The sequence below is a fragment of the Falco punctatus genome, assembly GCF_963210335.1.
Source record: "Falco punctatus genome assembly, chromosome: 10".
In the NCBI taxonomy this organism is placed as follows: Eukaryota; Metazoa; Chordata; class Aves; order Falconiformes; family Falconidae; genus Falco; species Falco punctatus.
In genome coordinates, this window is record NC_137590.1 from 6538989 (window position 1) to 6565420 (window position 26432).

Here is a 26432-nt window from a genome sequence, read left to right on the forward strand (position 1 = left end):
TCCAGGACACTGTCACCCAGCCAGGTGATCGGGATCCATTTGGTGAACGTGGCACTTTCTGCACAGTTTCCCTTCACTCTTTAAGTTTACGGTATGTGGGAATAAGCACAAGGCAACAAGTCAGGCAAACCCCCTCCTAAACCTGCCTTATCTTGGACCAAAAAACATTCCACCAGTCTGAGAAATCCCTGGCATTACATGGCTGATGATGACCTAGCTTGCTGAAATGGAGACTTTTTCTGAGCTAACTGCCAGGACTCGCTCCTAGGCTCTCTTGGTACCCCTGGTACCCCACGCAGCTGTAAGACCCACATATCCCAGCCCATACCCATCTATGGGGCAGGAACCATTTTGCTCCCTTGCCTTTCTAAATTGCTTTTAAGATCTACAGGTATTTTGCTGGATACTAACAATGATGAAAATGTTTAAAATTCCTGTAACTGAAAAATAGCCTTTATCTTCCTTTTTGCACACTTCTCCCACTATGCCCTTATCTACTTTTCCAAGTATTGCATACAATGTTTTTAGTGTATAAAAAGGATATTAGAGTAGACAAATAATGTTTACCCACCAGCTCAAGAAAGGTGTTTCTGGCACCAATTCACAACTTACAAAAATTACTTATACTGAAAGGGACAAGGAGTGTCTTTTTGTGTGCAGGGTGCTGTGCAAACAATGAGGTCCTGGTCTCTGACTGGCTCCCTGTGGCATTACCACAAACAATACTAATTCTTAAATACCTGCCTGGCTTTAAGCACTTAAGTAAATAATTGTATTGATCATTGTAGGACTATTCACATGCATAAAACTAAGCATATATTCAAATATGTTGTGAAATCAGAGGTCGAGTGAATTTTGCATGTAAGGCATTTTTTGATGATTAGTATATATATGAACTTGTTAAGACCAGCTCCAAAAGCAGCTAATGTGGCAATCAGGCTTTTGGGCAGGGTGAGGGGCAGGGGGGGAAGGAAAAGATTGATTTTTTTTTTTTCCCAAGATTGACCTAAAGGCTTTCTTGTACTTCGGAGACTCCTCACCAGAACCACAATTACAGGCAAGAACAGCAGCAAGGAAGCCCCCCAAACCAGCCATCTCTCCGAGTTTAATGTGAGAGCGGTGTAAACTCAGAACTGCAGATAATCCATGGGGAAATCAGTGGGTTAGTGCTGAGAACTGATGGGGAATAACAACTGAAAGAGCTTCGGTTTTTCTAGGCCGGCGGGAGGTAGCTCATGCTAGGAAGCCTGCCAGCTCCGAACTGATGCTGGGAGCTTTGTCTCCTTTGGATTGTAGGAACACACTTTGCAGTCAAACTGATCTGAGAGATTTTGATAGTAAAAACAGCTGTCTCGTTGCAATGATGTTTTTGTTCCATTGTCAAAATTTTGAGTTAAATCCATGAGTGGGCTGCAGCTTGTTCAAACCCTGAACTCAACACCCTTTGTGCTCCTTTGGCTTTTCCACTGCGGTTCATGGGATATCTCCTTCCTGAGGAAAGGGCTAGGTGTAATAAAAGCCGTCGGGGCGAGGACTTGCAGGTCTCCTCCAACGCCTCCCCAGTGCTGGAGAGACAGAACTGGAGAGCTGCAGTCTGACTCAGGCTGGGGAGAAGGGGGGCATAAAGAGGAAGAGCGGGTGTGGAAATGAAACGCCCCAGTGCCGCTGTGGCCGGGCTGCATCCCCAGCGAGCAGGTATGCCGGTGGGAAGGGGCAGCCGTGCGGGATGTGTGCCGTGCGTGGGGATGAGCCAGCATGGGCAAAGTGAAGCCACGAGCATTGGTGTACAGTATGAGGGGACGCGTGGAGGGTGCACGTGGCGGGAGGCCCCAGCCCTGTCTCCCCAGCATAAGCCCTCCGAAGGTGCCTGTTGCCCCTCTCGAGGATGTGCAAAGTAGCAGATGACGTACCTGACAGAGGCACCCACCACATCAGGCAGGGACAGAAGTCCCCCTCCAGGTGCACCTAACAGAGATTGCCTCTGATTCCGTGCTGACACGGGAGATGCGGCAGCACCTCTGCATGGCCACAGCTCCAGTCTGGCTCCCTTGAGATCAGAGCCAGAAGCCACATCACCCAGGGGGTTTTCACCCTGTGGGGAGCCAGGAGCTGCACGATGCTCTCTGCGCTCTGAGGGCAGAGAGGTGGCTTGGCGCTTTCTGCAGGACCTGCAGCTCTGTGGCACAGCGTGCATAAGAAAACCAGACGTCCACAAAAGCCCCTCTTTTATAATTTGTCACTAGAGATCAGTAACACAAGGACTGTAGTGAGAACGGTTATTTTCAGGGAAGCGGAGCCTAGAGATAAGGTGGCTGTTCATGTGGTGTTCAAGCGTCCAAGCTTTACACCACGGAACTCTTTTAAAAACTCGCAGCTCAACGTACCAATACAGCACCGATACAGCAACTGTCGCGGCCGAAGCCAAACCGCGCGCTAGCGGTACCTGCTGTCGGTGGCACTTTGTTAGGGACCGCGGGGCAAGCGCCCGGGCCAGCGCTCCCTCCTGCCGGGGCAGCGGCGGTGGGTGGCGGGGCAGGCTGGTGACAATAGCGGAGGGGCTGCCAGGGCGTCCCCGCGCTCCGGCCGGGCCCCGCGGCGTGCGGGAGCCGCGGGAGGCTCCTCCTCCGCCCCGCCGGGCCGGCACCGCGCCGCGGGCAGCGCAGCCCAGGCCGGCGCCGGGGGAGCGCGCTGCGACACGCCGCGGCCCCACGCGTGCGGTAGGTGCGGGCGCGGAGCGGCCACCCCGACGGCGGGCAGCGCCGGGAGAGCCCCGCGGTGCCGCGAGGGGCCGGCGGCCCCGGTGACAGGCTGCCGGGGGGCGGGGGCGGAGGGGCCACGCGTTCCGGCCTCGCTCCTGGGGAAGCAACAGGTCAGATGAAGCGGCTGAAAATCGCCGGCGCCGTCCCTCGCCGTGCGACTGCCGGCGACGCGGCCGGGGCGCAGCGCTCCGCACCCCGCGGGCTGCGGCGGGAGGCGCGGCGGGGACGGGGGGTGGGCGCAGCGCGGGGTGCGGAGCCGCCGCCCCGCTCCGCTCCCTTCCGCAGGCATGCGCGCCTGCCTCGCACATGCTCACTGCGCCCGCAGCGGGCGCGCACACTCCGCAGCGCTGCGGCTCCGCGCTGCACCACCGGTGAGTAGGGGCAGCGGGGGACGGCCGCGGAGCGGCTTCTCCCCGCGCCCGCGGAGGGGCCCGGCGGCAGTGGGGCGGCGAGCGGGGCTGTGCGTGTCCGCGGCCGCTACGGAGCGTGGAGCCGCCTCCGCGGGCTGCGCGCCGGGCAGTGCGGAGCGGGGCAGTGCGGAGCGGGGCAGTGCGACGCGGGGCAGGGCGCGGAGCGGAGCGGGGCGCGGAGCGAGGCGCTCACCCCGGAGCCCACCGGGGGAGCGCGGAGAGCCGCCCTCCGCGGGCGCGGAGCGGCTCAGTGCGCAGCGCGTTGGGGTCTTGCGTGCGGAGTTGCGACCGGGAGCTAACAGAGGTAGTAACTGATGCTTCACGTTTGATTTTCACCTGAAGACTGGCTTCGTTAAGGAATTACTTTGAAAACTGGAGCGTGCGTTCAAATAAAACGACTTAACGCTCTTCTTCGCCGTTGCTTCTATGAGGGAAACTTGTGCTGTGGTTTATGCAGTTTAAGTGAACTTTTTTTAAAGTGTTCAATTCTGTTTGACTCCAGTGAATGGCCTCTAAAGGAAATTATTCGGTGTACAGCTACATTTTTTCAGATAGGCAAATGATATATTCTTTTGTATAAAACTGTAATTGTTAAAATACATACGGTTAACGTATAACAGTTTATTGGTCTACATCAAATACTAACAGAAACTTTGTTCAGCGTGGTACCACATTCACACATCTCTTCATGCCGTGAAAGGCAGTGGCAGGAATGGTTTATTGTTTAATCTTTCTCGTGGACTTTACTAGTTTACTGAGGATTTCTTTATCTCTGCAATGCCGTCCAGAGAAGGGGTCCTCCCCCAATATATTGAGAAAGCATGTCTGAATTCTTTCTGCTGACTATGACTGTGTGTGTTAGGGTGGTCTGGTCCACAAAAGATGGCATATATTTAAACTGGTTGTTCTGTGTCTAATGTTTTGTAGATTTTCATACGTGTAGTGTTGCGCTGGTTTGTATTACTTGTTGCTATATGCGGCATAAACTCTTTCTCCTCGTCCTTATTGACATGAATAAACCATTTCTGTTCTTAAAGCTGAATTTTTATTTCTGCTTTGAAATTCAAGGCATCATGTGGCCTCAAATGTTACACATCCAAGTAGGAAAGACTTGCAGTACAAATGCCCTGAAAATAATCAGTGCTCGCAGCTTTGGAAGCATTCCAGAAACTTTTAAAGCATGTTTTGAAAATGCACTTGGAATAGCACAGCAGCTGATAACTTGATTCAATTATTCTAACTTATATCTCTTAATGAAAGAAAAAAAAGTCTTAAACATGTGATGCAAAATTAAATTGTGAAGTTGTTGAGTCAGATTGTCCATGCAATTCTCATGCCTCTTCTACTCCCCCACCAACAGGTCAAAACATTTGGCTAAATATCAGGCAGTGTGCTTTTTTGGTTTTAGGCTCATCGATTTGCTTTGCTTTGTTTAGCCCGCTCCCCTCGGCTCCTTTTCTTTTAAAATACTGTGTAGAGACTCGATTCCCATGACTCACTAATCTTATCACCATTATTTGGTTGAAATGTTTGAAATGGGCTCCTGTTTCAAATACAACCTTGGCAGTCTTAAATTTCATTAGAAAACCTTCATTAGGGAGAAATAAAAATGTTGTTGATAAATCCCCCTCCAACAATAATTCCCATATTCAACTACACAATGTGTGCGAATACGCCTTGGTTATACAAAGGAATTAAACTCACGTATTCATATGAAGAACTTGATCTTGGAATATCACTGAAAGAGTCTTGTGTGTTGCTGTGGTGTAGTGCTTAGCTGATTGATATGCTAGATTTTTCTGAAAACATAATGATTTAACTATTAATCCTGCAAAAATTAGTTGCATGTTTAACTTCAGGCGTGTAAGGCACTGTACTGAAGTCAGCGTGGCTGTATTTGTATGTCAGTATGTATATGTATACACTGCTGACAAAGAAAACAATTAAAGAAGTTAGTAATTTTCTCCTGTCTTCCCAACTGTTATTTATGATGTGTAGTAGTAAAACAGCTATTCTGAAATCAGCTGTAATTCTCTTCAGTAAAATTTGTTTCTTCTGTGCCAGATTTTGCAGTAACCAGATGGTTTTAAGGTGTCTTCAACTGGAGAACAAGCAAAAACAGTGCTGAAGACTAATTAATTCCTTGCAGTAAATTCCTTCTGCAATAAATTCACAGGTTGTTAGACTTAATCTGTGGAAATGATTGTTAAGATTACTTGTGCAGTGAAAAATGCTTTTAAAATTTTGTGAAAACTAGCAGGAGTTCTTAGAATGCTAAGAAAATATTTTTGAATTAATTTTGCCTGGCTGGGGTCACTTTTATTAGGGACAGACTGTTAAAGGAAGTTGCAAATTCAGATCCTTTCCATAAAGCATGGAATGCTGCAGTTGTAATATGAAGATTTTAAATGGATGCCCTAAGTGGAGGCATCATTTGGTGGATCAAGTAGGAAAATCTTGTACTGCCGTTTTCAATGTATATTTACCACATGCGTGTTACTTGCAGCAATAACATATAAACTTGATTAGTACATGATGTAGTCTTCTGGACTAACAATCACATTCTTTTCATTAAAATTAATATTCTGCTACACAAGGAAGAAAAATAGTTATACCAAGAAGGAACAAAAAATATGTTCAGGGCTCTAAACAATAGCACATACAAAGTAAAGCCAGTCAGCTTTTAGGTACGTTCTTTTTCAGTGGCTTAATTTAGTAAAAAGTAGAAGATTTTGATTTTTTTTTTTTTTTTGTAGTTTATATCTGCTTAAAAAAAAAATCAGCTATTCAAACCTCTTGGCATAATCACTTTGATATGAACAGAGACAACTCGGCAAATCTGTTCCCTTCCTTTCCCTACTGAAAAGCCAGGAAGACCATCCAAGTTGGGACTGCTAAGAGGTCTCATCAGAAAACAATTGTTCATTCTAATTCTCTAAAACAATACTTCATCTTTATTTGCAGATCTTAACTCAAGTAATGATGTTTAACAAACACCTTGTTTTAATCAGGTGAGGATAAGCCCTTCAATTAGGATGCAAATAATTGCTCATCTCAGTTGGGTCATTTGGGGCCTGGAGGTGTTGCCATTTGCAGGTAGATTTGGTGCTACCAGAGTGTTGAGGCAGGAGGGAAGAGAAAGCAGGAATAATGATTTAGGACTCTGCAGTCATCGTGCAAAATGTTTTTGGATCACTGCATACAAAACCTGATCTAGTTCCCTTCTTCGGCAAGCTGTTCCGTTGCCCTTGAATTACAGCTGCAAGAGGTGTGAGAGGAAAATTGGATCCAAAATAGTGGTCACTGCATAGATGGTTCCAGTAAGTGTGTCACAGGGTGAATATTTAATTAAAAATAGTCAAACCTCTTTTCATTCAGTCTTTGTACTTGGGCTTTAATTATGTATTTAAGATATTTCAAAGGTGTGTAAAATATATGTGGGCATAATCCTTCCCATTTAAAATTACTTGTCTGCAGCTGCTAAAGTCATAGCATTAGGAGTCACATATAAACATGTTTATTTAACATCAGCATTATCTGTTAGATTGTACATGGTTCATTAACATGGAGAGAATACTTTTTGTTTAATAGTGTGTGGGAGCTGCCAGAGGTCAGAAGAGGTTGTTTGCCTGAAGTCGAGATGGCATCTTGGCTTTGCTCTCCCTCTGTTTGTCACCTCTGCTGGGTCCGGGAAATACTGTTAGTGCCATGCTAAGGTATTTTCCCTCGTGTTTATGTACGGAGGCTCTGTGAAAAGCCAGGAGTCTGCTGCGGGGTTGCAGTAAGGTTTATGGGGAGTTCTAAGGAAGGTTTGTTGTAATTTGTGGAGGGTTGTTTTAGTTGGGGTTCAAATAGAAAAAGTTGCTTGGAAAGGGAGGAGCAGCGGGGAGAAGGGAGCCCGGCATGTTTTGTGGTGCCCGCAAAGTGCATGGCTGTAAATCGAGGTGTTTTACAGAACCTGGGAGATGGATGTACGATGGCTTGGGAAGTTTGAAGTTTCATGTGCCAGTGGATAATATTTTGTTGGTGTGATTGGGCCACAGCTGTACCTGGGGTGATGCTGAGCTGAGGCTCGAGGAGAGGTGGCTGCGCTGTCGGCAGGGAACCAGGCAGGAGCGGGCCCTTCTGTCTCGACAGAGCTGGCGGGGTGCTGTCCGCTCTTCCTCCTGGTGACCAGAAATATGCTTGGATATATGAAACTGTATTGGGGATGTTGGAAATACCTTGTGTAGAAGTAACTATGGCCTCAAGTTTGAAAAGGTTACTTAAAATGTTTTTAATATAATTTATGTATACAAGCCAATAGCCATGCACTGCACATAGTATTGAGGGAGAGATCTGTGCACGCACATGTATACACAACTTTTTTTTACTTTTTTTTTTTTGCATTTGAGCTTCTTGCAAATGTTTCTGAATGTTTCAGACAAGTTCGTGAATTTCTCCAGCCTGATTTACTTGGTGGGAGCTGTTCGGGCTTTTTTTTTTTTTGCCCGGGAGGGTGAAGATAATTTACATTTCTGATAGAAAGAAATAAAGAACTGACTTATATGATTTTTGTCTAGCAAGGACCCCCAGTAGATAATAACCAAAAGGCATTGAATAAAGTATTATTGTAGAGATCAAAGTGGCTGTGGAAGATGCAATGTGAATGAAGCATACTGTAAATATGCAGTTTTCTAAAAGCATAACAGTAAAAATAGAAGGGATTTAAAAAAAAACAAACTGAACTTCTGTGTTGATTATAAGTTGTAACTGAAGTAAAATGAAGGCCTGGATATTGTTTTAAAGAAGCCAGCAAAACAGCTATTTTCAAAAAATAGTAGCTTCCCTCAGAAGGCTAAAGAGAGAAGGAAAGTAAGTGTTATGTTGGGGGGGAATGTCTGGTGTAGGGTTTTTTTCTTTGAATTATTTTCAACAAGTACTTAGTCTGTTCTGTATTTTTAAGAAATTATGTGGACAGCAATTTTGTTTCTTTACCAAGGCAGTGAAAACACCAAGAATCCTTTTTATAATTTGGAAAGAATGTCAAAAGAATGAAGTAGTTAAACCTAAGTGTATTAGATCATACGCCTTAAATGCATAAATAAGCATAACTGCAATCACAGAAACCAATGTTAAAACCACCAGGAAAACTCACCCACAAACCCTAATGACTTAAAGAGAATGACCTCAGCCATTGTGAAATTTGTGCCTATTTGTTGACTGACATTTTTTTGTAGAGGCAGACTGCGTGTTTTGTTGGGGTGTGGGATTTTGTTGTTTGAAAGACTTTTTTGGGGTGGTTTTGGTTTTTTGGTTTTTGTTGTTACTGCCAGGTTTGAATACAAAGAGTGAAAATAGGATTGAGGCCGGGAGAGCCTGGATAGGATTTGAGCCTCGGCAATTTGAAAAGCAGGTGAAGGGTTTGTTACTGATGGACAGAGACCAGTAGAAATTGATTGAAGTTTGTTTTTCAGATGTTAGAAACTTCCTTGATAATAGCTTATTTCTAACATATTCCCAGCTGGTTTCCTCTTAAGGAAATGAAGGTTTAAAGTATTTGGTTACAAACCTGAGATTTCTTCACGGCCGTGTCTTTGCGCGAATGCTGCTTAAAATGCCGGTGTCATTCATCTCCCCTCTGCTTTTTGGAGAGGAAATTGATGCACGGTAGAACCTCAACTTGCCTTTGCTGCAACACCACTTAAGTCAGGACCTCCATTTCCCCAAATTATTATTTCAATAATAATAGACTTCTTTGGGAATGTTTTTAAATAAACCAGTGCTACAGACTGCAAACGCAGCCAGAGCCAAGTCACTCTGCAGACAAGGTTTCTCTGTGCTTGCCTGTTCCTGGCAGTGGGGTCCTACTTTTCTGGGTTGCAGTAATAAAAGAAGGTCCATATTTAATTGCCCCTTCTTAGATGTGCATAAAGGTTTAAGAAAATGGGTAATTTTATGCTGCTTGTTGCCTAACTCTAGGCATTCTGTCTCGTGATGCAGAAATTCGTGTTTGCTGTCCCTGCTTTTGAGAAGGAAAGCAGTCCAGCTAAATACATAAATAAAAATCCTAAATAAAAAGAATTATTTAATACTTGTCGGCCCAGATAGTAACTAGTTAACCCAGAGATAGTTGATGCCTCTCCCTGTGCTGGAAAGGGCAGACTTCACAGAGAAGCTCAACCAGAGGAGGAAAGCCTGGTGCTTCCAAACAAAGGCAAGGGGACGTGGGGAAAATTTCTTAAACTCAGCAAATGCCTTAAAAACTGGAAATGCCTCTAGGATTACTCAGGCACCCACAAGAAACAGTGAGGGGAAAGTGGGGCAGGCATCTGAAATTTTTTTTGTTTTTTAAATAGGTTGAGTAAGCAAAGCAATCTGGGGGCCCCAGTTATTTACAACTTAGCTTGTGCACTACACAGAGAAGCTCATCAGTTGTCTTAAGGGCGAATTTTGCATCTATTGCAAATTGTGCCTTTTGATGACATATTTGATTCATCTTTTTGCCATGTAATTGTCCTACAGCTACTTTGAAATAGCTTTGATCAGTTTTGAATACAGATCTGTATCACCGGTTTTGATTCCCCTTGTGACTGCTCTTCTGTGCTAAATTATTGTCTCTTGTCTGTAATTGTAACTATTTGACAATTCTTTGATTGTAAGTCAAGTCAATGTATTTACAAAATACTGTACTTTCAGCAAATGTTGACAGTGTGTACTTCAGTTTTGTAAACTATGCAAATTTATTATTTTTTTCCCATTTCTGTGGTTGAAACAACTAAATTTTGTTTAGAATTGAGCAATACTTTTTCTTTGAGAGACTTTTTCCACCCTTTAACAAACTAAAAAGCACCATTTTTAATGAAACATGACACTTTTGTAAGTAAAATATTTGAATGTTATATTTGCTGTGTCCAAATTTTTGCTTTTTTTAATAAGCTAACTTTACTTTTTGAATTTATAGAAGCATGGTTTTGCTAGCTTAGGTTTGGCAAGTGCTACATTGATGCTGCTCCTGTCCACTGAGATACAGTTAGGCACAATGTCTTAATGCTTTGTAGCAAAATAAATTTTCTCCTTTGTTGTGCTTAACTGTGGGTAAATATATTAGATACAGTCCTGCTGCCACTGCAGTTCCTAATCATTTCACTCAAGTAAGGATTGGCCCCTTTTTGGGAGGGAACAGTTTCAAATCTTCTGTACTTGTTGCACAAATGCATTTTTAAGAAAACTTAAGAAAAAAAATAAATCACACTGTAACCACTGTCAGTGCAAGTCCAGCTGACTTCTTCAGTGCCTGAGCCTTACAGAATGGGAGCGGGAATTGCTGTCTTTCTGTGCTATCCATGCTCATAGACTTTATTTGCAACTCAGCAAAGGTTTTGAGCAACAGTTAGCAAAAGTCAAGAAATCCAAATCAGGTGGGAAGCCAGTTCAGGTCCCTGAGAGGGAGGTATCACAGCCCCTGTGGTAACAGTGGATGTAACCTCCTGCACTTTGCAATGATATGACTTAGTGCTTGGTGTATGTCTCCTCTGACCTAATATTCTTCCGTTTGTTGGTGGAGTTAGGTGTGTAGCAGGAAAATAGTGCCGGCACCAATTTTTGTTTTTATTTATTGGAGTATTATTATCAAGATCCTCATTCTGTTTAGTCTCGGTAGCCTGTTGTGTAAATATCTACTTTAGAGGAATCTTGTTTCTAATGAAATTCAATTCTATCTGAATAAGAGGCAAGCTTAAGTCTCTGACCTAAAATACGTAATCATTCAGCAATGCTGTAAATGTGTGTAACCCTGTACAAGGCAATATAAGATATTTTCTGTATGAAAACTTTGACAGACATTTGCTGTCTCTCCTTAAAATGACTTTGCCCTCTTCAATATGTCTGCACCTGAAAATTTTAAGTTGTGGTTTGAAAGAAGGCATATTCTGCCTGTTCTGTATGATTTCATTTTGTTTGTTTGGCAGTCATCCTTCCTGTTCACTGCAGCAGATGAATATAATTTGGGGAAATGGATGGGGAGAGGGACTAAGGAAGCCAACTGAGTCCTCTGTAAAATACTTGAGATGCAGCAAAACCTCTGGGCTACATCAGTTTTGAAACACCACTTATTCCCCCCTGCAAAGTAGGGGTAGGGGGTGGAGACAAATGCTTGATTTGGGGTTGAAAGTAATAAAGGATGATGCTGCTAAAAGTCAGACACACTGATGTTGGAGCCTGGCGTTTGCTTTCTTAAAGCCCAGTTCTTCTCCTTCCCCCAGTCCCCCCTGCCACAAATCAGGATTATTCAATCACAACAGCAGTTTAACTGTATCTGTGGTGGAGCAGGATGGTTGCTTAATGATGCACAGAAGCATTGTGCCCTGGTTTAGGACAGGAAGTGGAAAATGAATATTGTTTTGAACTTTAACTTTGTGAGCAGACAGAAAGTAATTATCGGAGCTGGAACTCCCCCGGGAGAAGTAGGGGAGTGATGCACTGTGCTTGTAAGAAGCACTGTGGGATCTTAAATATCTAGTAGTGTTTAATGCTTTGGGTTTATATTTCTGCTTTTTAATTGATCTTCTGCTCCTCACTTTTTCTTCAGCAAACAGAGGAAGAAACAATTAAACACTTGCATGTAGACTTCGTGTACTGTATTCATTGATAGACGCTCTCCCCCCCTCCCTCTGCTGGTGGGGCAGGACTCTTAAATTTCTGTCTTGGTCCTGGTGTTACTTTCAGTTGTAAAATGAACTTTCACTGCCTGGGTTACTTAATGGATCTATTATAACATGGAAAATTGACCTAATTGATTAAGAGCACATAATTGTATATCAAGCCATTTAATCAAAAGCCATTTAAACTATAGAAGTTTATCTGTCTTATAAAGTAGAAAACCCCACTGAAATGATACAGACTGCATAGTTGAGAAGTTAACATTTTGTGTATCAAGTTTTTAATGACATTAAAATATTACTGACCACTTTCTAGAAAAAAATGAAAGAAGGCAAAGCTCTGCCTTCACTGAATGTTTTGCTGTATTTCAATGGCCTGTGACTTCAGCAAACTGCCTAATTGTGGGGGGTTTTTTTGCTCTACTTTGGCTTCTACTTTACAAGTTCTTCAAGAAAGACTAGCCAGTGCAACGCTTCTTCACCTTTTGTTATCAGACTGTGTAGTATCTTTTGTAGATTTTTAAAATCTTGTTCTCTATTAGGTTAGATAATTCAACAAAGAAGGTAAAAGATTTTTTGCTAACTTTTTGAAGGTGATACTTCTACCTAGGTAGGTACATGGGGTTTTTATCTTCTTGGAAGGGAATAATTCCTTAGCTTAAAAATTATAACACTTGAAATGTAAAAGCAGAATTACATTGATTTTCACAGTATGATTAAATATGTTATTTATGATGTCTCCTGATCAATTTCACGAGACTATTTTAGTCTTATATTAACACATTATGGGGTTCTTTATTTGTGGTGAAGTTTTAAAGGTAGTAAAATTAAGTCACTTTAAAAGAAATGTGTGATGATTTATTGTAGCAAAGTAGGTGAAATTCCTCTAGAGATTTTAATATCTTCCACCTGGTATAGAAATGAAAAGAAAATATTCTTTAGCTGGTGACTAATTTGTCATTAATACCCAGGGGTTCCTTCATTACAATGCAAAGATGTCAGTTTTAAGAGAAACATACCGTGGAAAAAAACGAGTGCAGCTTCCTGTTGCAGACACTTACAAAAAGGAGAAAAATAAAGTTCTGGAAAGCAGCCGAAGCAGTATGGGGAAGGCTCTAAAGCTATCAATCAGGGCAAAATGGTTGGGGAAGGATTTTTACTTGCAGGCTTCAGTGGAATTCATTAGGATATGTTCGAGGAGGAAAGTCACTTGATATGACTCCAGAGGAGGAGCTCTGACATGTAGTAATACCCAGGCTGACGCTCCGTTCTCCTCCAAACTGCACGTACCGCATCCTGGTAATTGTTTGAGAAGGAACTGTATTGTTTAAAAAAAGTCACACTCTGCTTACTGATGGCTTTTTATACTTCATCACAATGTTAAATGAATTGGGTCCCAGACTTAGTGTTCAGATGAAAATACTGCTAGAGAATATCTGCAGTACTGACAGCTCAAATCCGATGACAAACATCACAGTGTCTCTGCCACATTGATGTCTTGACAAGTCATTATGCCCAGTGGAGAACTATTCCAGCGTCCATAGACTTGTGTAGTGTCATCCGTTTGTCTTTTGCTGCAATAACAAAACTTTGACTCTGCTCCTGTCCTTCTAGTACTGCGGCTTCCAGCAGCTCAGCGTAAGGAGAGGGAACACGAGCCATCACTATACGGGGAGAGGTACAAGTGAGGATTTCAGTCTCTCTCCGTTAAGAAACCCATTCTGCACTCATGTTGTATGCAGGCAGGCACAGTAAAATGTGAATGTGAATACTGGATAGAAGGCATCTGCTTATGACCAGCTTTAGAAATTTGAAGTGGGTGATTGGCAATGGCAGCAAGGGTCAGCCTGTGGCAGCAGATTATCTGCAGGCAGCCTTGGTTGTCCACCTCGCTGGTGTGAGAATCACAGCAACTGGTTTGGTTTCCACTGCAGGAGTGGGTGCTCTCAGGTGGAGCAGGTACCACTACCCTGTGCCCTGCAGCCACAGCAGTCCAGCTTGAGGGTTTTCTGGTTTATTCTTCCTCTGCCTTTTTGTACAACCCAGAAAGTCGCTTGGGAAGCACGCTGGCTGTAGGTGTCTATGACAGAAGTAATGATTCAGTGTTAGGGCTGCAGTGATTTTAGAGATTTGGGAAGAGGTAGTCAGTACTGCACCAAAAAATGTGCGTTAGAAATGACATGCATGACAACTTTGTGATAAAAGTGTTTATGTAGCAGGGGAAGCCCTGGCATGTCCTGCAGACTCCAGGCCACATTAACCCAGTTCTCTGTTCCTTGCTAGAGAGTAAGATTTAATCCTGGCCATTCTGTGGTCAGTTGGAGAAAAGGAAGATGTGACATTCTGTCAGTAGCAGATTATTGGAAAGGAAATTTATTCGTTTTGCTGTGTTTCTTTCAGTTTTAGTGTATTTTTCAGTCAGAGCACTGAGGTGAGTAAGAAACTTTTTTGTATGTGTGGTGGGTTGAGCTGGGCCAGTGGCCAGGGGCCTAGCCAGTTCCTCTGCCGCTCCCCAACCTGAACAGTCTGAGGGGAGGAAATAAGATGAAAAAGCTCACAGGTCAGGATAAAGACAGGGAGATCGCTTACCAATTACTATCAGGCAAAACAGACTCAGCTTGGGGAAAATTAATTTATTGCCAATTAAAATAGGATTGGATGGGGAGGAACAAAGGCAAGAATTAAACCAGCTCTGCCCACCCACTTTCCCAAGAAAAGGCTCAACTCTGCTGCTTCTTTCCCAATTCCTCTACCTCCCCCAGAGCAGCGTGGGGGATAGGGAATGGGGGACTGCAGGCAACGTAGTATGTAATATTTCCTTTCTGCCATGCCTTCCCCCTTCTCACGCTGCCCCCCTGCGCTAGTGTGGGCTCTCTGAGCTGCAGCTCCGTCAGGCAACCAGCTCCAGCCTGGCCGCTCAGGGGAGTCTGTGGCAAACACCTTCCCGCCCTCCCCTCAGGCCCTGCCGCAGGCCTCGCAGGGCTCTTTCTCTCAGGTGTTTTCCTTTCCGCTGTGCCGAATTTTGCCCTTTCACAGAGGTGCCGCTGGCTTCCCCGCTGGGCTCTGCCGGGCCCTGCCGTGGGTCTGTTGTGAAACCGGCTGGAACCGGCGCGGGGCAGCCCCTCGCCTCTCCTCACGGAGCCCCGGCGCCCCCCCCAGCGCCTGCTACAGACGCCAGATACAGTAGGACAAAACCAGTGCTTTATTAACTCATATCAGACTATAATCTGGTGTGATCGCACGTCCCATCCAGTGGGAATCGCTGCCAGTTTTGGAGCGTTTCACGGCAGGGAAGGAAAGGGGAGGGTGACACAGGAGGTTGTCCTCGCTTGTCCTGTGTCCCGCCTGAGGTAAGAGACGAGCCTGATAGTGGGTGCTCCCTGGTTGATGAAAGCTAAAACTATATCCACCTTTTCAAAAGTCTCCGGGCTGATGCAAAAAAGCTGTTTGTGCATCTTGTGGGCACAAGTGATCCTGCACAGGAAACTGAATTTGTGTTTTACTGTTGTGTGTTTTTGTTGTTTCTTTTAAATTAACTAATTGCACTTATAACTTGCTAGTTCTTGAAATGTGTTGCCATCTGTTAAATGACTACCTGAATTAGGGATGCATTTTTTTCCATGTTCAGGATCTCATATTTGCTAGATATGTTTTCTTGGAGAGTGTTTTTTTATTTTTTTTTAAGTTGCTTGTAATTTTGTAACTGCTCAGAAGATGGGAAAAGCTACTGTAGGGCACCTGTCTTCCTCCCCATCTCCTCAGAGGTCAAGTCTTTTTATGCGTTTGGAATATTTTGTGGGTTAATATTCATATGGAGAGTGTAGAAACAGGTGAGATGGTCTTGCCATCAAATAGAGGCCATCTTCTGATTTTAATTGTGTGTCCAGGGCTTAAATAACATTTAAAATTTTCTTCAGATGTTGGGCTTCAGGGCTTTTCAAGCTGTTAACCTGAAGCTTGTATAGCCTGGCTCTTCTACCTGATTTACATTACAAAGGAAGATATGCGTTCAGTTTGTCATCCCTGATGGTGGTGGCAGCTCTGTGCCTAGGAAGAGCCAGGAGTGTGCAGGGGGGAGTTTGACTGAGGAGGGCAAAGGATCCGGCTGTTCTCAGTGGAAGCAAGTTTACTTTGAGAGGGATCTTGCCAAAGATTTGCCTGTAGCTGCTAACAAGGTGGTAAGTGAAGATGACTCTGTGGTGCTAGTGTTACTATGCATAGCAACGTGTTGCTCTGTTGGCAAGCCTAACATTTTATTTGGCCTCTTTCTTCTCAAGAGAGCCTGACATTTAAGCATTTATGGCATTTATGCATTTTGTCCTGGAAAGCAACGTAAAAAAGTCATTTGAACAGCAGTCAGCTCAGGAGAGAGCTCTGTGTAAGTATTTTTATGTTTAACCTGACAAGTCAAAGTCTTGCCTCAAAATATTGTCAGCCACTGTGCAAAGAGCGAATTAATCATTCACTGGTCCTTTAACTATATGGTAAACAAAACCAACCAGGCCTGTGTTGTCCTGCTTGCAGCCAGTTCTCTTTTGTTCAACACCTCATGCGGGAATTGGTTTGAATCCCCATCTGGTGAGGTGTCTGTCTCCCCCAGCAGACATAGTGTTAATGGCCCAGGTGCCTTTTTAATGAAAGGGTTTTGTTGTACCAACATGATGCTTTCTGGCCTTCCACAAGTGGATGCGCTCTGTGTTGGTGCAGATACCATTACCAGAAGAAGCTGTATGGAACTTGCAATCTTGTGGTCACTGGAACTTAAAATTCTGTAATTATTCTTGGCATATACTCTGAAAGGTTAGTGCATACTAGGCTTTTTCCAGAGTTACTGAAAATCAAGTCCTGAGTTGTGTCATGGGGTTTTTTTGTAGTGCCTCAAATGGTTGATACGCCCTTGTGACCTTTGGAAGTGCAGTTTGGATTGTAATCCACAAATCAAATGTTAGTAAAGAAGAAGTAGCTGGGATGTGACTTGTGGAGGCATTTTTCAGATGGTCCTCTGACAACTAACAGTGAAGTGCTTAGAAGCTGCGGTATTACTTAAGCAAAAGGGGAAGCCAGGGTTTAGTTGCCAAAATCTAACTACTTTAACTTGCAAATTGGGTGAATATAGGTATGCTTTGCGCTGAAGTCTTAGCCTAGAAGTTACGCAGCAGTTCCCAACACTGTAAATGTGAAGATTTCCAGGCTCATTTCAGTGCTGTCAACCAAGGCTTGTGTTCAGTCTTAAGCATTTTTCACTTTGGTTAGGAAGGCCTGAAATAATCAGCCCTTGGAAAGGAAGCTGTGTTACCCTGATGTGAGTTTAAAAGAAATATTTCTCCCAGATTGTAAATGTCCAAAATACACTGTTCAAATTTGTTCTGCTAGATGTTAACTTAAAATGGTGAAGGTAAGTGACTGTAAAGGTAATTTTCATGTTTAATTAGTTGTATGCATGATTCATATGTGGTTTTATTCTCATTCCAATTTCTTGCCAGCCTTGCATTTTTATACTGCTATGAATCTGTGAGTTTGTAGTCCGAGGCAATACTTGTGGAATGATGGCCACCAGTTCTCATCTTTCATGGACATACTAAGTGCATTTTTGATCTGAGGATTTTGACTTCTCTAGATACTGACAAGTCAGATTTTTATTGGTTTTTTTATACAAAAGAGAGATGATCCAGGTGTCTTCAACAATGCGTGTAACCTCAGAAGAGGTAACCCCTATGGTTATTCCTTAAAAAGCTCTTCAGAAAAAGAATTGCATGGAGGAAAGAATCTGTCAAGATTTCTTCTGCTTAAAAATGCTTACAAGTACCCTGTAGCCAGCCACTATATTCACTGATACTGAACACCAATGAGCCATCTTCCACCAATTCCTATTTAATTTTCTAGTTATCTGGAAAATCTAGCTATCTAGAACTTTTTGGCTCTGTTTTTAACTGCAGTAGATGGCTGCCAAGGTATTTGCATGACAAAGTAATTTGGTACCCCTGCAAATAGGACAGCACTGCAGATACATAAAATAGATGTCAGGTAAGAATTGCTGATGCAAAGTTTGCACACGAGTGTAGTTTATGGATTAGGTGCAGTAGGTGTAGTCCCCAAAGCCATGTTAAATGAATCTGTTTGTCACTCAATATTAAAATAGTAAAAGTGGTGCCAACTTCAACTGTATTGGAGTATTTAATTGTAATCCTGTGTTTACAGGGAAGTGCAGGTAGCTGTCACCTAAGCAGTAGAGTAATTTGGGCAGATTGTCTTATTTGGCATTAAAACTACAGTTGCCTTGCAAGCAGGGGGACCCTCCTTATAGCAGTCATGTTGATAAATTGTAGGTATGGTTTCAAGACTGGATTAAGCTGCCCGAGAGTTGGTGTTGAAATCAAAAGTGGCCTCCTCAGCCTGGCTGTGTGTTCCTGTCTCCTCCTCTGGGCTGGTGCTATCAGACACGCTGCAAACTATATCAACTTGCTGATCCAGCTGAGAAGACGACCAGAAAAAAAAATGCAGTTTGTTGGTCTGGCTGTAAACAGATTTGTGTCGCTGCAGGAGCTTGTGGCTGGGCTGGGGAGAGGACAGGGTTGCATCTTTGGTCAGTAGTAAGGTCTTTGAATGTTTACAATCACTTGAAGCTAATCAAATCCTGACATAGATGACAATACGGTTTTGTTGTTACCCTTGATAACTGAACTTCCAGGCAACAATCTGGGAAAGAAGTTAGTTTCCAAGGTGTAGTCAGCCTAGTTGTTGGGGATTAATCAGCTTGATGCTTTAGTTTAGGCATTTTTTTTTTCATGTTCCCTCTTTTATTTATGCACTTAATATATAAAATTACCTGATTTGGACTTCCAACAGCATGTGCCAATTCCTGTTCTGCTCCTTCACCTGGTTCCCACGGGCACTTTTATGTAGGTATTTTTGAAACATGCATCTCAAGCACATTCCAGAGGAGGTTCAGAGCAAGATGTGAAATTTAGTACTGCTTTCTTTTAAGACAGGCAGAGAAGCTGAAGGAAAATCATGGTTGTGTATTGCATGGTAAGAGTGCTTGCACTGAGTTATAGGAAGCCTGGTATGATTTGCTCCAGGTGTAGGCTGTGTGTGTGACATCCTCAGTGGATAATAGAAACACACTGATCCTGATTTCCTTCCCATTTGGAATCTTGTCAGAAGTGAGTTGCCCAGAATTTTAACACCATATTAGTAGGACAGTGATGAGAATCGGGAATCCTTAATTTCTGGGTTTCTGAAGTCATTGGTGCATTGGCCACGTAAAGACCTCGCTGAAATGAGTTATAGCAATCCCAATTTTTTGGTTGCAATTTGTACAATTTGGAAATTGTATTTTAAAGTAGCATTGCCTCTCCCTTCAAGTGGGGTTGGGAGGATTGATGGACTAGCTATTTTAATTACTGAATGTAGGTTACATGTATACAAGAAAAACTACTCTCTGACAAAAGATCTTGGCTCTTAGGTAGCACTAACCAGCTCAACTTTAATTTCACAACTTGCTGCCAACAGCTGCCTTACTAAGACATAGTGCTCATAATAAGTGAAATTTCAAAAAAAAAGAAAAATTAAAACTTTGTTCCAGCTGGATTGAAAAGGCAGTTGGACCACTTCTGCATATAAAGCTGCCATCCACATAAACATTTCAAATTACTTTTTCATTTTTAATAATCAAGATCAGACCATTTCTTATTATTGAGGCAAATACAAGGTATTAGAAATATAGTTTCATTCAGAGTCCATTAGTTATTGAATCCTGTCCAAAGTTAAGCATTTGAAGTGTTTTGGGAGAAACTCACCTTTTAGTTTCAGGTTTTCAGGTTTTTGACAACCTACTCAGATGAAAACCCTGAAAGAAATGGACTGCTCTAGTCCTGCTTGATAGTGCTCAGAGGGATGTTAGTTCCATCATTTGCTCTTGGAGCTGTTACTCATGTATTGTTGAAAGCCCTGCAGCTGATGAGTGCTTGCCTGACTACCAACGGGAATCTCAGTTAAATTATCACACAACCTCTCTGCACATGGAAAAGATTAATTCTTACGGCCACAAACAGAATGAAGGCTTTGTACTTAGTATCATAATGTAAGTTCATACTGAAATACAGTGCCAGTAACCAACTCCTTTACCAATAAATTCACAGTTCTAATAACCATGTGTTTTTACAGCATCCTGATCCCAAAGGATCAAAGAAACATTGATTTATTTAGCTTTGGGTCCCATCCCCCGTTGTTCTTGCTCCTTCCCCTTGCTCCCCATGAGCTCCAAAGAGCTGTAGATGAGATGAAACCCAACTGTTGTTGCATAGTCCCAGCAGGGAGGGACACTTTGCAAAACCACAGAAAAGCACATTTTAGCCAGTAGAAACGACAGGAAGCATTGTGGGCAGACAGAACACAAACACTAGAGCCTGCTGTGGCCAAGAGTCGATATCAACCTGTCTAAACTGCTATAAAGTTATTTATTGATGATAAATGGATTGAAAGTTGAAAAATTGAACATCTTAAAAAATTACACTGTGCGTGTTGTATACGACTTAGCTGCTGTATAGAAAAGTTCACTGAAGACAGCACTGATCTTTCCAAACTGGGTTGAGAATGTGACTAGCAATATTAGTTCACAACAGCAAAGTTGAGAAGTGTTGATACAAGTGTCTGATGAAGCAGGAATGCATTACTCGGTAGAGGTGTCAGCAGCAGCAGCAGCATTATGTCCTTTAATTACGAAAAGGTGAATAATGCTCATAAGGAGGATTACTGCCCCATAGTTGACCTATTGGTAATGTGATCATGTCCCCAGACCTCTGTAAAGGCCTATTGCAAGCATATGCGAAGACATCATGTAACACCTCTTGTAAGTAGTACCTCAGGGCTGTGAGGATTTGTATCCCAAGGGATTCCAGAGTTGTGGGACTGGTTGATGTTCCTCATCAAAAGGCCAATCCAATACAAGAAGGTTTCTGAAAACCTGAGTCGACAAAGCTATTTAGCAAGCAGTACAGAAATCACTTTACAAAAAGATGGTTTATGGTTCAGACAGTATTTGTTGGCTGTGTTACAGCAGCAGGTAGAGGTCCCGGCCCTGCTGAGTGTGTAGATGTAATGCTTCTTATGCCAGAATATTTACTGATTGTGACCAGAGATAATCATGTAGAAAAGCAGGGTGGACACAAGATAGAAATTGCCATGACCAGATCATTATTTTGTTATGAAGCATAGCAAATATTTGGGCTTTGCCTCTGAATTATACAGCTTTAGGAAAGCTCAGTATTTTCTAATGGCTGAACATGCTTATTTCTAAGCCTAGAAACCCTGATTCTCACTAGAAAAAAAAAACCACTTTTTTTTTTTTTTTTTTAACAGGAGAACCTGGGGCTGAGTAGCTGTAACTTTCACTATTTAAGAAGTTTTTCAATCCTATCTCTAGACCAGTGCAGTGACCTAGAGTTACTGGTTGTATGCAGGCCTGTGGGTCTATCAGAACTGGCAGTTGTTCAGGGAAAAAGAAATTGATACACTGAACAAAAGTCCTGTCATCAAGTGGAGAAACTCCTTTTATGGCATAATTCTTACTTCAAGATATTTATGCTGCTGAAGTATAGTCACCTTGAGCTGTGCTTTGCTTGTTTAGTGCTGCCTAGGGTCTATAAAGTACAGATTTCAACCAGTACTTGAAGCAGCATAATTTGTTATTGCCAACAAGAGTCAGAAAGTGTTGTGGGGAGAGAAGCAAAGATTACATGTTTCTGTGTTTCTTAGGGTCTTTTTGAAAGGGAAGGTCCAAAAACGTTTGCTGCAAAAATGTCGTTATTTTGTGTCTTCGTAGATGGGAATAGCAGAAATATGCATGTGCCTGTTCATTGATATGGAATATATATTGGAAATATTTAAAAATTGGAATGATTGAATATCTGAAACTGTTCCTTACTCTGTTGGATGCAGGAGAAGATATCACAGTGCAAACTTTTTTTGACTTTTGAACTATACTGTTCATAGGTCTTTTATATACACAGAAGGGTTTTACTGCTTTGCAATCAAGCTGCTGAAGAAAAATGTCCTTTTATTCACTAGGGATGACTGTAACAAATTAAAATGGTTTCCCATTAGCCTTCCCTACTTAGCTGAACCACTTAAAATTACTTTGGACTTTGCCCTTGTCCAACCTCCTCACCTTTTACTCAAACATTTCTGCTTCCAGGAGTGCAGCAGTATTGGTTGGTCCTAGAGTCTTCTGTAACTGAGGTTACAACTCATTTCGGGCTGGAAGCAGGAGTACCAAGGTGGAGCGCATTTGGAGTTAAAGGTTTAGTTTTAAAAACCTAACGCACAGCCTAACCTGTAGGTGATCTTTGGCATCACAGATTGCTGTTAGTGTTAAAAGCTGATTATAGCTTGATTGCGTGCATATTTTTCACGAAGACTGTGTGCATGCAGATAAAGATAGGCTGTTTTGGTTTTAGGTTTTTGTTGTTTGTTGGGTTTGGTTGGGTTTTTTTTATTGCTCCTGTGAGGTTTCTGTGGCACTAATGGCTTTACCAGCTTGTGGACAGAACTGTAGAGTTGAAACAACCAAATCTCTGAGGCTTGTCTGAGCACAGAAGTACGCTTAAACAAGTATATGTAATGTTGTCTCTTTCTCCTGCCTATTAAATGCAACCAGAATTACGTTGATTTACAAAACAAACTGCAGGTTTAAAACTGCTGTTCTGTCAAATGTACAACTCTTGTTTTATAACTGGTAGTGCCTAGTGTTAAATGCATACACATTAATCAATTGTGCTAAAGTAAAAAGAAAGTCTTGACAGTTATTAGATAGTATATATGCAGTTCAATTCTGGATTGTCATTTTTAGTTATGATAGGAATGGAAGGTCTAGATTTCTTGCTGAGTTCCCAAATCTTGTGTCCTGCTGCCTGTTACTTCTCTTTGTATTCAGCCTCTAAATTCACGGAGTCACAGAATGGTCAGGGTTGGAAGGGATCTCTGGAGATCATCTAATCCAACCCTCTGCTAAAGCAAGTTCTCTTAGAGCAGATGACACAGAATTGTGTCAAGGCGGCTTTTGAATGTCTCTGGAGAAGGAGACTCCGCAGCCTCTGTGGGCAGCCTGTTCCAGGTTCATACTTCTTGCTGGCTTGGAATAGTAACTTGGAGGTGATTTGAGATGGTCCCAGTGCAGTGTCGTAATCTGAAGAGCCTTAGAGAAGATGTCACACTTGTAACAGTGCAGAGAAATATGTGGCATTACTGTATGGGATTCTTTGAAATATTTCAGTGGAGTAAATGTGCCTGAGGAATGGATAAGAGGAATAGTGATAGAATGGAGAAGGTGGGATTGAGATCTTTTTTAACAATACAAAAATAATTTGTTTGCACATAGATGTCTGGCCAGATTGACTTGTTTCTGTGCCAAGAAAACGTGCAGCGCAGGCCTGAATGACCCTATTTTTGTGGCATACAGGGTGGTTTAAACATCTGACTTAGAAGGCATTGCTAGTGGAAAATCCACCTGGCTAACCTGGGACATGCTCACCTGGATAGATGGCATGCTTATTAATGCTTACAAATTAATGCCTTATTGTATCGGCAATGAAACTGGATAGAGAACACCTATATTGGAGACAAGTAAATGCACTGGGGAGAGAGATAACTGCACCCTTTGGAAACACTGCACGCTTGTGGGAACATAGCAACTGAAAAAGAAGCTCAAATGGCATTCAGGAAGGGTATCTTGCAGTAGCCTACTTTTATGGAAATTAGTAGCTAATGCTAGTCCATATGATTCAGGAAAAGTTCCAAAACTGTCCTATAAATCCCTGCTGTTCCAGTTTTGAAACATTTTTGTTGAGGGCTAACTTGTCAGAACAGAAAAAGCAGCCATAGGATTCTTGGCTGATCATAGTTGAAGATCTCACATCTTAAATATCTTCAGCTACCTGTGATTGTTCCAAATAGGTAAAAATAACTGATCGTTTGCATAAATTTGAATAAATACAAGGAAACCACAAGGTGACTGCAAATCTTGCTTGAAGAAGAAAAACATACCCCGTATGTCATTGATCAAAGTAGTCAAATGATAACTGAAAGTAGTTTGGTATCACTAGTGTTTTCTGGTCAAGAGGATGCTGGGACTAGGGTAACTTGTGGGAGTCATGTTATAGTCTTCAGGTGCATTGTACAGCATAGGGGCTATCTACCCAAGAAATGTGAAAAATCTACTGAAATTCCCAAGACTATTTTTGGAATCTCTACTCATGTATCTGGGGCCGTTGGGGTGCCAAGGACAATACTGGGAGCAGTTGAGAACAGGAGACATGTTCCCTAGTTTTGCAATTGCTGGTGTGCACTTGCATTCTGGGAGGAGAGCAGACCAAGCAGAGTGTTTGCCCAGTGAGGCTTGTCTCAGTTCCAAAGCACACTCTGGGCTTTTTGCATATGAAAGTATGCAAGAATTCATAATCTGACCCTCTGTATTATTTGTGTGTATACATAACCTGCAATTCATTAAAGAAATCCTCACTGCAGCTCTCTGCCTCTGCACTGTCTGGGAGTGATGCAGAGATGAGAATGGTCTTAGCAATTGCAAGAGATTTCATACAAAACCACCAGCTTGAAAGAGCTTATCACTGGTGAGAGAATAATCTCTGGCATTTCATAAATTGTCAGCAGTACTAACATGCTGTTTGGAGATTTGTATCATTAGTAAATTAATCATGTTCAGGATGAGTGTAGCAGTGTTGGATGAGACGCTGTGTAATGCCTTTCTGCCAAATAAACTGCAGTGAGAGGGGCCTGGGGGATGGGAGGTGGAGAGGAGAAGCCAGGCTCAGCTTTCATATTACCTCAGTGTTGTCCTTGATAGCAGTCTTCAAAAATATTTGAACAAAATGACAGTGAAAAGCTTCTTAGTAGCTTGATTTATGCTATTGGCAGAGTACGAGGAAAGTGTGATTTCTGGTTTTGACATTAGTTTTCGTCCTCACAGGAAGCATCCACAGAAGTTTGCTCAGTTGCCTTCCAAGTCTGTAACATCTCTGCCGTGCTCCAGCCCTGGAGTGCAAATGGTCATCAGGCTGCTGTAACGTAGGGAAGAGTAGAGATGGTAGGAGTTGCAGTATTTTTATAGGTCACAGGAAAAGCCCATTTTGGAGTCAGAACTAAACCTGAAGTTCTGCCTACCTAAATACTCCTGTCGAAAACCATGGAGCTTTTCTTGGCATGAACCCAAAGATTTGGTGTAACTGAGGGTAATTTTGCAAGCCTTTCTAGAATTTCGTTTATACACTCAGTTATTCCTAGATTCATGCAATACTCATGTAACTCTGTTTTTCCCTTGAATTTACCGAGCTTCAATTTTGAATTCTAAAACCAATTAGCAGTGTTCCCCTTGCATTGCATTCTTCAATGCATACTTAGATTTAAGTTTCCATATAGGTAAGGATAATGTTTATACCACTGCTTCTCCGATGTTATCTCATCTTCCCTTTAAAAAATAAGCACAAACATATACCACAGAAAAAAAAAGTTGGACTATTAAATCATGCCCTTTTTCAGTTGCTGGGTGTTGCCTGAAAATTCAGCGCTATAGCAAATGCAAAAGATCAACAGAACCATTCTGTATCTAGATACTTGATAAACTGACTATGAGCCTTTATTTGGCTTTTTTCTTTGACTATACTTCTGCATTAACCAAAATTGAGTGCCTCCAGTAAAAGCAATGCAACTACAGCAATGTGGAGTCAGGAGAGTGTATTTCAGGTGTTGCCATACATTACACTAGTCCAGAGGCCACAACTACTCATGTTGTGTTCTGCTATAAGTCAGATAACTATAGTTAATGACTAAACCCACAGTATAAATCTGCCGTGTTTCAAGACAGCTGTTAGATTAGCTCTCTCCATTCTTCTGCTGTGCCAGTGGATGCCAGCAAATTTAAATGCTTTTTAATGCTTTGTGTAGCACTGGACACATTTTATAGGGCTAAGTAGGGGATATGCTGTATTGTGCTTAATAAACTACTCTTTTAAATATCCATGATTCAGCTGCTTGTATGGAAAAATGTATGCTTAGCTTTGAGAAAAATCTTAACTGCTATAGCTGCTGGCATCAGGCTGTTGCTTTTAAAACTTGGATTTTTGCTTAAGGTGTTTGTATATGCTTTCCAAAGTTTGTGCCACGTTATTTGCAGGCAAAGTCGTACATGACAGGACAAGGAAAAAGTTGCCTTTTTCAATTAGATGTTGTTTAACCTTTCCTCAACAAGCCAGAAACTTGAGTTCTTGTGGACAGTCCTATGATAGAAGGAAATAGATGGAGTATAATTCTAGCAGAAACTTGTTTTGTTTGTTTATATATCGTACTGGAAGTTTTTGTAGGTTTTGTTCTTGATTTTATTTTTTAATCCGGTGTACAGAAAGGAGCAGCGATTGTGTTTTTCAGTAGTGCTCCGTAACATTTCAAAAGGCTTTTCTCAGACCCATGTCCCAGGAGCTTATTTTACTTATATGTCACACATTCTTCTGGTTTTGTGTTATTTTCTCACTAATCTTTGTGTGTCTCAGCTTCCACTCTACTGACATATCCATGCTAGGAAAGTAGTTCCTAGACCAGTTTTAGACGGAGAGGTT

The 26432-nt window shown here is 42.4% G+C and overlaps 1 protein-coding gene across 7 annotated transcripts in view; it reads left to right on the forward strand.

The window, feature by feature from the left end:
* Nucleotides 1–1703: 1703 nt before the first annotated feature.
* EYA2 (EYA transcriptional coactivator and phosphatase 2) overlaps nt 1704–26432 on the forward strand; it is a 110658-nt gene continuing 85929 nt past the window's right edge. For 3 of the 7 annotated variants that reach the window (XM_080404983.1, XM_080404985.1, XM_080404984.1), the window contains exon 1: nt 2877–3130. In XM_080404983.1, the coding sequence (XP_080261109.1) occupies nt 3066–3130 (65 nt within the window). In that variant the 5' untranslated portion in view covers nt 2877–3065. The other 4 variants (XM_080404986.1, XM_080404989.1, XM_080404988.1 and 1 more) reach the window with 3 other exon arrangements.